Source organism: Ichthyophthirius multifiliis (assembly GCF_000220395.1).
Source record: "Ichthyophthirius multifiliis unplaced genomic scaffold scaff_1120509251395, whole genome shotgun sequence".
In the NCBI taxonomy this organism is placed as follows: domain Eukaryota; phylum Ciliophora; class Oligohymenophorea; order Hymenostomatida; genus Ichthyophthirius; species Ichthyophthirius multifiliis.
The window spans coordinates 140,363-152,379 of NW_004085915.1; the positions used below are offsets into that span (position 1 = coordinate 140,363).

General features: G+C 17.9%; 3 protein-coding genes across 3 annotated transcripts, besides 28 other annotated features; 1 reads left to right on the plus strand and 2 right to left on the minus strand. All coding sequences in view use genetic code 6, as the record gives it.

The window, feature by feature from the left end:
• Positions 1-8: part of a microsatellite that runs on past the window's edge.
• Positions 9-74: 66 nt separating this feature from the next.
• Positions 75-131: a microsatellite.
• Positions 75-144: a microsatellite.
• Positions 79-128: a microsatellite.
• Positions 145-450: 306 nt separating the features above from the next.
• On the plus strand, positions 451-2,724 carry IMG5_195110 (protein kinase domain protein; the record flags this gene model as incomplete). The annotated part of the gene is made up of 7 exons (XM_004024368.1): positions 451-958; positions 1,021-1,087; positions 1,266-1,389; positions 1,505-2,096; positions 2,200-2,279; positions 2,322-2,438; positions 2,638-2,724. 7 exons carry the CDS (start codon positions 451-453, stop codon positions 2,704-2,706), a joined length of 1,557 nt encoding a protein of 518 aa, XP_004024417.1. The 3' UTR covers positions 2,707-2,724.
• Positions 693-728: a microsatellite.
• Positions 982-1,010: a microsatellite.
• Positions 1,093-1,153: a microsatellite.
• Positions 1,231-1,264: a microsatellite.
• Positions 1,416-1,484: a microsatellite.
• Positions 2,103-2,174: a microsatellite.
• A 116-nt stretch (positions 2,725-2,840) lies between the features above and the next one.
• Positions 2,841-2,882: a microsatellite.
• Positions 2,842-2,884: a microsatellite.
• Positions 2,842-2,886: a microsatellite.
• An 808-nt stretch (positions 2,887-3,694) lies between these two features.
• On the minus strand, positions 3,695-6,902 carry IMG5_195120 (hypothetical protein; the record flags this gene model as incomplete). The annotated part of the gene is made up of 5 exons (XM_004024369.1): positions 5,895-6,902; positions 5,745-5,800; positions 5,568-5,704; positions 4,107-5,495; positions 3,695-3,977 (listed from the first exon to the last, which is right to left on the minus strand). Exons 1-5 carry the CDS (start codon positions 6,844-6,846, stop codon positions 3,695-3,697), a joined length of 2,817 nt encoding a protein of 938 aa, XP_004024418.1. The 5' UTR covers positions 6,847-6,902.
• Positions 3,981-4,067: a microsatellite.
• Positions 3,981-4,084: a microsatellite.
• Positions 5,827-5,883: a microsatellite.
• A 130-nt stretch (positions 6,903-7,032) lies between the features above and the next one.
• Positions 7,033-7,105: a microsatellite.
• A 177-nt stretch (positions 7,106-7,282) lies between these two features.
• Positions 7,283-7,324: a microsatellite.
• Positions 7,318-7,393: a microsatellite.
• A 19-nt stretch (positions 7,394-7,412) lies between these two features.
• Positions 7,413-7,463: a microsatellite.
• Positions 7,464-8,567: 1,104 nt separating this feature from the next.
• Positions 8,568-8,622: a microsatellite.
• Positions 8,623-8,629: 7 nt separating this feature from the next.
• Positions 8,630-8,668: a microsatellite.
• Positions 8,636-8,695: a microsatellite.
• Positions 8,696-8,900: 205 nt separating this feature from the next.
• IMG5_195130 (hypothetical protein) lies at positions 8,901-10,812 on the minus strand (the record flags this gene model as incomplete). The annotated part of the gene is made up of 7 exons (XM_004024370.1): positions 8,901-9,251; positions 9,304-9,525; positions 9,682-9,871; positions 9,913-10,013; positions 10,078-10,251; positions 10,324-10,467; positions 10,522-10,812. Coding segments are annotated over 7 exons (1,473 nt in total), but the record flags the coding sequence as incomplete, so codon positions are not given.
• Positions 9,527-9,637: a microsatellite.
• Positions 9,546-9,659: a microsatellite.
• Positions 10,813-11,167: 355 nt separating the features above from the next.
• Positions 11,168-11,213: a microsatellite.
• A 484-nt stretch (positions 11,214-11,697) lies between these two features.
• Positions 11,698-11,729: a microsatellite.
• A 228-nt stretch (positions 11,730-11,957) lies between these two features.
• Positions 11,958-11,998: a microsatellite.
• The last annotated feature ends 19 nt before the right edge of the window (positions 11,999-12,017 follow it).

A 12,017-nucleotide genomic window follows, 5' to 3' on the forward strand; every position in this document is an offset into this window, starting at 1 on the left:
AAATTTTACTTTATTTAGTAAATAATATTTTATTATATAAAATTAAAAAAAAAATGAAAACTATAATTCTTTTTTAAAATAAATATTATATAAATAATTATATAAATTTTATAAATATAAATATAAATTTAATTTTAATAAATAATATAAATAGTCAATAAATAGTATTTTAATATTTTTTATATTGTAAAAAATTTCTATTTTATTTTTTTTATAACAATTTATTATTTTTAATTTAATTTATAATTACATTAAATAGCAACTTATTAATATATAAATTGTGGGTAAATATTTTTTTTAAAAAGCCTATTTCATATAAATATAATAAAAAGTAAAAAAACATAAGTAAATAGAAAATAGTTACGCCTATAAATTAAATAATAAATAAATTTTTTTAATCTATTAAATAATAAACAAAAAATATAAACAAATATATAAATATATATAATAATGGGTTGTACAACAGTAAAAAAAAACCCAAATTCATAATACAAAGATAATAATTAAGCAGAAGATAATAATAATGTGGTTTAAAAAAAAGAAAATGGTAAATTATCCCAAGGACCCGAAATTTTTGTTTCTTTAAAAACAACTAATATATAATAAGAGTATAAATTTGGTTCATTATTAGGAGAAGGTGCTTTTGGATGTGTTAGATTAGTAGAATAAAAAAAATCGGGTATTTTTTTTTTTAAAAAAAAAAATTAAAATAAAAATAAAAAATAAAAAGGATTATTAAGAGCTATGAAATGTATATAAAAAAATAACATTATTAAAGAAGAAGAAGAAAAAATGTTTGCTGAAGTTAATATTTTAAAGTCTTTAAATCATCCTAATATTATTTAATTATATGAATTGTATTAAGATGAATAATTATATTATTTAATAACAGAATATTGTTCAGGAGGTGAATTATTTGAAAGAATTAAATAAATGGATTAGTTTTCTGAAAAAGAAGGTTATTATTATAATAATAAAATAATATATATATATATATATATATATATATAAAAAAAAAAGCTGCTGATTATATGAAATAAATACTTTCAGCAATTTTATATTGTCATTAAAGAGGAATATGTCATCGGTAAAATAAATAAAAAATAATTTAAAAAATATAACATAAATAAAAATTAATAATAAAATAAATATATTTATTATTTATGAAAAAATTCGATTAAATTATGAAAAAATATAAAATAATATTTTAAATTATAAAATATTAATTATAAAAAAACAAAAAAAACAAAAAAATTAAAAAAAAGAGATTTAAAACCTGAAAATTTAGTCTTTGATTCGAAAAAAACAGATTCAAATTTAAAAGTAATAGACTTTGGAACTTCGAGAAAGTTTGACTCTTCAAAAAAAATGACAAAACGCTTAGGGACAGTAAAAAAAAATTATATTTTTAATTGTATATATATAAATATATATATATATATATATATATATATATATATATATATATATATATATATTTATATTTATTTTATTATTTATTTAGCCTTATTATATTGCACCAGAAGTCTTAAACTAAAACTATGATGAGAAATGTGATATTTGGTCTTGTGGAGTTATATTATATATATTATTATGTGGGTATCCTCCTTTTAATGGTTCTAATGAAAAGGAAATATTTAAAAGTGTTTAAGAAGGTAATTTTACATTTGATGACGAAGATTGGGGATAAATAAGCTAAGAAGCTAAATCTTTAATAAAAAAAATGCTTGAAAAGGACTCTACTAAAAGACTTTCTGCTTAATAAGCTTACGATGATGTATGGATTACTAAAACATGCTCAAAATAACCTTTAAATTCAAAAGTTTTATAAAATTTAGGATAATTTTAATCAAAGAATAAACTAAGAAATGCTATATTAACTTTCATAGCTACTTATATTGTATCTTAATAAGAAAAAGAAGAACTTTTGAAAGCTTTTAAAGTTTTAGATTAAAATGGAGATGGAACATTGGAAAGAAAAGAACTAATTTAAGGTTATATGTCGATTTGTAAAAATAGAGCTTAAGCTGAAGAAATTGTAAATAAATTATTTGGAGCTATAGATGCAAATTAATCTGGAAAAGTTGATTTTTCAGGCATAAATATATATATATATATATATATATATATATATATATATATATATATATGTATATATATATATATATATTATAAATTTTGTTTTTATTGTTATATTAGAATTTATTGTTGCAGCTATGTAAGAAGAAAAACTTCTCTCGAAAAATAAAATAGAAAAAGCATTTAAAATTTTTGATTAAGTTTTTTTATTTAAATATTATTTTTTAATAATACAAAAAAAGGATGGAAACGGATTTATTGAAAAGAGTGAATTATAAATGATAATGGGGGGTACAGATTTAGACGAATAAACTTGGTAGGAAATTTTAAAAGAAAGTGATACAAATAATGATGGAAAAGTAGATATATATAAAATCTATATTATATATATATATATATTTTTTATAATATTTTAATTTAAAAATTATATTTATGATAATTATTATATAATTTTTTTTTTATAAAAAAACAGAAATATTAAAAATAAATTATGATAATAATTATTTTTATATTTATATATATTTAATAATTTTTTTTTATATCAATATTTTTTTTCAGATATCTTAATAAGAATTTATTGAACTTCTAGTAAAAAAAATAGATTTAAAAGGGAATATGAATATTTGACTATTTTTTTATATATTAAAGAAATATATTTATATATTTGATTATATTTTTGATGAATTTTTTGAAAAGATATTTGTAAATTTGTATGATTCCTTTTTTATATTTTTTAAAATTTTTATTTTTAATTTTTTGTTTAAAACAAAAAAAATATAAAATAAAAAAAAAAAAAACTAAAAAATAGAATATATTATTTTTTTTTATTTATTTTTGAAATTAAAATATGACAAATTGTTAAAAAAAAATATTAATTTGATAATATAATATAATTGCAATTTAAAAAAATTATTAATTTTTATTATATCTTTTTTTATTTTCTCAATTTTATTTTTATTATTCTTAATATTAATTAAATTCATTTTACATTTTATTAAAACCTTCGTCTAAAATATGTTTTAATTGATTAAAATCGCCTTAAAAACTATCAAATGCAGGAAAATATTTCTTAAAAATGAAACTAAATTAATATATATAATAATTTTTTTTTTTATTTAACTTTGAATATTAGAATAGCTTTATTTCTTTAAAATTTTATTGATACTATATTTATTTAAAATATTATTAAATTATATATATAAATACATATTTTTATATATATATTTTATTATATTTTACATCTTTTTATTTTTTTTATTCAATTATTTTTGATTCAAACATATTATAATTTTATTCATTTTTTTTCATTTCAGCAGTTTATCTATATATAAAATTTAAAAATTTTATTTTAAATATAAATAAATAAATTACTTAATGCAATCTAAAGCATCTTTATATGATCTTAAAAAAACTTTTTATTCGTATAATTATTAATCACTAAACATTTGTATAAAATAACAAGATATTAAAATTAAAAAATATATATGTTAATAATTAAAAAAAATTTAGATAATTTTTATTAAATAATTAATAAATAACAAATGACAAAAAATTAGTACTATATTAATTATATTTATATATATATATATAAAAAATTTTATAAATAGATTTTTTATCAACAATAACCATTCAAAGAACATTAGAAATTACGATCTCCATAAGGATCATCAATCCTACTAACTGGAGGCCAATATTTACCTCTACTTTTGACCCAAGCTAAGGGATAAGCTGCTTATTCTCTAGAATAAGGATATTTCCACTCACTTTTAGTAACCACAGTATGTGAATGTGGTGCATTTTTAAGGGGATTATTATCTTTATCTATTTTTCCATCAATAATATCTTAAATTTCGTTTCTTATAAATATTAAAGCTTCTGCAAATCTATCTAATTCTTACCTGATATAAATATTATAATATATAAATATATAAATATATAAATATATAATATATATAATATATATATATATATATTTTTATATATAAATAAATCTATTTATATATATTTTTTTATTTTATATAAATTACTTAGATTCAGATTCCGTTGGTTCAATCATTAATGTACCTGCAATAGGAAAACTAATTGTAGGTGCATGAAATCCAAAATCCATTAATCTTTTTGCAATATCAACTTCCTTAACATTATATTCTTTAAAAGGTCTACAATCAATAATAAATTCATGTGCGCATCTATTGAAATCTTTTTCAAAAAGCACACTAAAGTACCCTTACAATCTCTTCCTTAAATAATTAGCATTTAGAATTGCAAACCCTGTACTTTTTCTAACCCCATCCTATCCTAACTAAAGAAAATATGAATAAGAAATAGCCAAAATACTAGCACTACCAAACCCACTACTTGCCACATTATTATCCTTTTTTCTCCAAAACCCACTTCCTCCTGGTAAAAATGGAACTAAATGTTTTCTTACTCCAATAGGTCCCATTCCCGGTCCTCCTCCTCCATGGGGTATAGCAAAGGTTTTATGCAAATTCAAATGACAGACATCCGCTCCTAGAAATCCTGGTGATGTAAACCCAGTTTAGGCATTCATATTTGCCCCATCCATGTATACTTATCCTCCATAAAAATGCACTATATCAATAATTTACTTTACTTTACTTTCAAATATACCACTAGTGGAAGGGTATGTAATCATGCAAGCCGCTAGATTATTTTTATGTTTTTCTGCTTCTTTTTTTAATGAATCTACATCTATTTAACCGTTTTCGACATTTATTGATTACAATTGCATTCCGCAAACTACAGCACTTGCCGGGTTTGTGCCGTGGGCTGAAGTTGGGATCAAACATAGATTTCTTTGGCCTTAATTTATGCTTTATAGGTATTATTTTATTACTAAAAGACCTGCGTATTCTCCTGTCGCACCACTGTTTGGTTATAGCGAAATCCCGTCGAATTTAGTTACTGCTTTTAGGTATTCGGAAAGGTTTTCAAGCATTTCTTTATATCCTAAAGCCTATTCTGGGGGTACGTAAGGGTGCAATTTGGAAAAACCGGGGTAGGAAACAGGAATTAATTAACTCGCGGCGTTCAATTTCATAGTACAAGAACCTAAAGGAATCATTGAATGCACTAAAGAGATGTCTTTGGATTGAAGTTTGTGTAAATATCGCATCATTTCGGTCTCTGAATGGTATTAATTGAATATTGGTTGCTATAAATAATTGTCTTAAGGCCTTTTTAGGGTCTAGCATATTTAAGACAGGTATTATTCAGTGTTTAATTCGAGAAGACTTTAATGAGAATGCTATTTGTAATCAGCGAAAATGTTAAAAAGCTATTGAAGATCTTCAAAAGTATGAGTTTCGTCAAAGGATATACTTATTTTTTCATCAGAAGTTTTTCTAAGATTAATTTAATTATTTTCAAATAATTATATTATTTCATTTACTCTACAAATACAAAAAGTATATATATATATATATTTTAATATTTTTTTTCAAAAAAAAAGAAAATTTATATACTTTTTCGGTTTTAAATTGATTGTTACAGTATCAAAAATTTAATCTTTTTAACCAACTAAATCATAGTTTAAATTCTTTAATAAACTCCATAAAACCTATGCAAATCCGTTAATTCTTAAAGAAATTTCTTTTAAACCCTTTTTAAAAAATATAAATACTAAAAAAAAAAAAAATTACTTAAGGCCCATGATATATACAATACATAGCAGCCATATTAGCTAATAAAGCCTAAGCTATTTTAAACAAATATAAAAATTAAATATATATATATATATATATATATATTTATTTATATATATTTATATATATATATATAATTATTTCCACCTGTGCATATATTAGATGTTGCCTTTTCCCTTTTAATATGTTATTCTCTAGTTTATAAAGCCATCCTTAAAGCAGGTTAACCTTCCATATCTTTAGATACTCCAATAATTCTTCCCGGCAATTTTCTTTTAAATTCATCCTTAGCAGCAAAAAATGCGGCTGCTGGCCCTCCATAACCCATTGGGACACCTAATCTTTAGGAATTTCCTAAACAAATATCTGCTCCCATATCTCCTATAGGCTTAATTAGTGTAAGAGATAATAGATCCGAGGCTACTGCTTTGATAATTTTTTTTGGATCCTTAAATTTATGGAAGATAGAAGTGAAATCATGCAATAAACCTTCTTAATCTGGCGTTTAGAGGAGAATTCCGCACAAAAATTCCTCGTTTTTTTCCCAATCGAATTTCAAATGATCATCCTCGATTATTTCTATGTCTAAAAAACGCGCCCTAGTCCTAACTACAGATTTAGTTTGTGGAAAAACACCTTAAGAAATAAAAAATTTCCTTCTTTTTCCTAAAGTATGATTTAGTGACAAATTTAATACTTCCGCCGCTGCCGAAGATTCATCTAAAAGCGAAGCATTTGCAACCGGAAGATTAGTCAAATCAATGACTATTTATTAAAAATTTAATAAACTTTCAAGCCTTCCTTGGGCTATTTCGGCTTAATATGGTGTATAAGCAGTATACCAGCCTGGGTTTTCAAATAAATTACGTTAAATAACAGGAGGAGTGTGTGTTCCATAAAACCCACAGCCTATATAGTTCTTATAAAGCTTGTTTTTTTAAGATAATTCTTGTAAATGGGAAAGAACTTCTTGTTCAGTTTTTGGATCTTTAGGGATTTTGCTATTGTTATATTCAAGAGTATTTGAATCGTATATATGAGGAGGAATCGTTTATTTTATTAAATCTTCGAGGTTATTTACTTAAAGAAAGTCTAGCATTTATTTTTCTTGTTCGGGATTAGAACCTAAGTGTCTTTTATACTTTTTTTATTTTATTTTATTTGGTTTTTTTTTTATTTTTTTTACTAAATAATTGTTTTAACGAAGTCTGGGTGGAATTTGAGAAAATCGATATATAGGATTTTTTTAGAAGAGTTTTTTTAACATTTTTTTTTTTTTTCTTTGTTTTTTATTTATATATATTAATTTTATTTTATTTTTATGACTTTTTTATTATATTCTTTTATTTATTTTTTTAGAAAGATCTTTTTTTTCTATTTTTATTATTATTTTGTCGTTTATTTGACGAATATATTATTAAGATATAGGTTTTTTATTTTAAGAAATAAATATAGCATAAATATATAAAAATTTATTATTTAAAAAAAAAAATTATTACATTATATTAGTCTGTATATTATAAATTTATTAACATAATTTTTTTAATATATTAAATTATTTTTAAAATTATATTATTATAATGAACTTAAAAAAATTATATTTTTAAATATATATATGAATTAAAATAATAATTTTTATTAATATACTTATTCTAAAAATGAAAGATATATATATATATATATATATATATATATATATATATATATATATATATAATTTTTAATTATAATAAATATATATTTATTATATTATTTATTAATTAATTACTTTTTTATTTTTATATTTTAATTATTATAAATATATTAATATTGATTTTTTTTAAATAAAAATATATAATCAAAACATTTTAATTATATAATATCAAAATATATTCTTATAAATAAAACTTTTAAATTTAATATAAATAAACCACGTAAAATAAGATACTGAGATTATAAATAAATACTTAGAAAAAAATAAGCTCATCTTTCACTATTTTAAAGCTAGAATAAGAAGACATATAATAAAAATATATAATATTTATATAGAAACCTGTTTTATGTATAAAATTTAAGAAAATATATTAAAAATATATATTATTTTGCAAAATCTGAAACACGATAAAAGGAGAAGTAAAAATCAACTTTTTTTTTTTAAATTATTTCTAAAATAAATATATTGTGTTTTTAAAATATCAAAAAATTAAATAAATATAAAAAAAAACCTGAAAACTATAAAATATAAATACAACTAAATAATATATATATATATATATTTATGTGATTAGATAATATTCATTAACAAAAAACTAATCCTTATATAAATTTTTATATTTTTTTAGTTCAGTCGAAAAATAATATACCCAATGAAATTTATTACCTGTATTATTATTATTGGAAAATAGGCCTTTTTTAATTAAAAAACAAAAAATATTATTAATAATATAAATAAAAATTTTTAATATTTTATTATTTTATTATATTTTATCTTTAAATAAATAAATTATTAAAAGGTTGAATAATATTGGGTAATATTTCGATATTACTATAATAGAATATGTAAATAAAAGTATAAAGAAAATTATTAAGTATAAAAATTTTAGCAATTAAGTATTTATAATATACAAAAAATAAATAAAATAATAATCTTAAAATAAATATAAATAAATTTTTATTATATTAATAATATATAATCAAAATACAAAAAAAATAAAAAGTGTATTAGTTAAATTAAAAAATAAAATTTAAAATATAAAAAACAAATATTTATTTAAATATAATAAAAGTAGTAAAAAAAAAAAATTATTTAAAAAAAATAAAAAAATAAAATATATATTATTATTTAAAAAGAAATAAATATTAATAAATTTTTATAAAAAAAATAAATTTATTAAATGATAACAAAAAATTATAAATAAGAAATATATAAATAAATATATATATATATAATAATATTTATTTAAATAAATTTATTAAATTTTTTATTAAAAATATAATAAAATATAATAAAAAAATATTTTTATTTAAAAAAAAAGTTTAAAAATTTTATGTATGTTTAAATAAAATTATAATATTAATAATTTACATTAAAAAAATATTTTTCATTATATATTTTCTTATATTTCTTTTTTTTTTCTTTTTATTTTTATTTCTCCTGTTCTTAATTTTTAATTTTCATATATTTTCCCAAAACATCTTATACATTCCATCTTATTTATTAATTAACTCATAATTACTTCCTTTTTCATAAAAACCTTCCGCATCAATATAAAGAACCTCATCAAAATAATCATTTAAATGTAATCTATGAGTAATCATTATAATAGTTTTATCTTTTTTAATTTTCTATATAATTTTCATAAAATCTTCCTCATTCTTACTATCTAAACTACTAGTAGGCTCATCCATTAATAAGATACTCGAATCGTTTACTAAAGCCCTTGCAATAGATATTCTTTATCTTTCTCCACCTGAAAATTTGTAACCTTATTCTCCTACATATGTATTATAACCCTATGGTAAACCCTTGTTTATTTATTATTTAAATATAAAATAAAAAATATATAAAAGGATATACCATTATTAAATCATGTAAGTTTAAACTTTTACATATTTCAATAACTTATTCCTAGCTTTTATTATTACTTCCATATAATATATTTGATAGAATAGTATCATAAAATAAATATGGATGTTAAGAAATTACACATACATATTTTCTATAACTAGATTATTTTAAATCTTTTAAATTTTATCCATCTATAAATACATCTCCTTATATTGGATCATAAAGTCTTACCTATATATATTAATAAAAATTATAAATATATATATTTAAAAATATATATATGTATATATATATATAAAATTTTTATATATATATTATATATATTTATATATAGATATATATATATATAATAAATATATTTATATTTATCTTTCTTTATTATATTACTATTAAATTAAACATTGTAGTTTTTCCTATTCCCGATTTTCCTACAATAGAAATTAGTTTTTTTTAATCAAATACAATGCTTAAATTTTTTAAGATTTCCTTTTTATCATTATAACTGAAACTAGCATTTTTTAATACTATTTCACCCCCTTTATATTAATAATTTATTGCATTTTCTTTATCTTAAATTCTATTAATTTTTAAATGAGTAATTAATCAAAAAAAATATACTTTGGTTTCATATCCATTATTTTAAAAAGTCTTTAAATATCTAAAGAAGAATTAGTCCATTCTCTCCATTATACACCTAATATAAATAATGGTTAATAGACCTATTTATTTTATATATATAAAAATATATATTATTTCCATTATATATAATTTATTTTTGTTAACTTGCATCATAACTGACTATACTAAAACAATATCACCTGCTCTCATTAATCCTTGTTAAACTTTAAATGCACCATAAATCATATTTGCTGTTAGTCCAGCTGAGAAAATGATTCTTTATCCACTATTTAATTTTGATAAAGTTTATTAATTTAATATTGCTTATTCTTAATATTTCTAAATAATATTATATTTTAAATAAAAATTTTATATATATATATATATGTAATGACTTAAAAATATATTAACTTTTTAAATATCTGCATATCTTTATATTTCAAACTATTCGGCATTATAATATTTCACATTATAATAATTTGAAAGTGTCTCGCTTAATGTAAAATCAGCTTATCTATCATATTATTTTTATAATTTCATTGCTTAAATTCTATACTATTATATTTATATAATTTTTATTTCTAAAAATATAAATTTATATATATATACATTTGATAAATCAAAAGTATACCATATATAACCACTATATGTAGCCAAAAAAGAAATAAAGAAAAAAGGTCCGCAATGATATAATAAGAAAAAAGCAGATAATCCAATATCAGAAATAAATGGAATGAAAAACTAAGTCACGCTTTTTAAATTTGACTCTATTCCTTTTTAAGCCTTTATTATATCAAACATTGTTTGTCTTTATGATTCTCCAAAATGAAAAGTAGGATCCAATTGTAATAAATGTTAATAAGTCTACATAGATATTTCTCTAAGTGCATTCTAGCTTATCTTTATATTTTTATATTAAAATTTTTTAATAAAGAAAATAAACTTATGCCAAAATTTAATTTCTTAATCCATCAAAAATTACATATGAAGAATAACCTAATAAAAAATAAAAATATATTTAATATAATTTTAAATATTTCAATACATATTCCATATGCTAATAGAAAAATGGGAGCTTAATATATAAGGGCAGTATCTTGTAAAACATTAATAGAATATTTCATAAATAATGGTCCCTTTTTTATAATAATAATTAAAAAATAAAAATATAACTATAATAAATTACTCCATAAAAAAATGATTTTGATAAAAATAAATATAAATAAGACTTAAAAATAATTATATTAACTTCACCTATATATAAATAAATATATAAATATATATATATAATATATATATATTTATTATTTTTTTTACTATTTTTATGTGCAAAAGGAATTATATATGGTTTTATGTATTTTAGAATTCTTATTTTTACTGCAAGGTTTTTATTTTTATTTAAATCAAATATTTCATAAAATTTCAACTATTTTTTTTCTTTTTTATTTAAATTATTAAAATTATAAATGGGACATTAATTATATTTCTGTTTCAATAATAAATAAATTTTTTATTTGCATAGCATTTTTTTAAAAATATATTTTTATATTAATAATATAATATGATTTATAATATATTTTTTTGAAAAAAAATAAAATAAAAAAATTATTTATTAAAATTTTATTTTATAATATAATTGTTTAATAAGATTATTTATTAGATAAAAAAAAAATTAATTACAAATTAAAAATTATTTTATATTTTTATTTATTAATAATAATATTTATATATATTTTTTTTAATTTAATTTTTAAAATATATAAACCAAAAATAATATAATTATTTATATTTTAAATAAAAATATTTTAAATATAAATTAAATAATATAATTTCTTTTTTTATAGTTTAAAAATTTTATAGTCCTATATAAATATTTAAAATTATAAATTAAAGTATTTTAAAAATTAATAAGTAATATATTATATAATATGTTTTACTAAAGTTCATATTTATTTTAATATTATTTAATAATTTTAAGTTTTCTTTAAAATTAAAAAAATTTAGTAAGATATTAATATATATATATATAATTTATTTTGAAGTTATTATATATATATATTTATATATATTTCTATATATATATTTTTATTTTTATTTTTTTTATA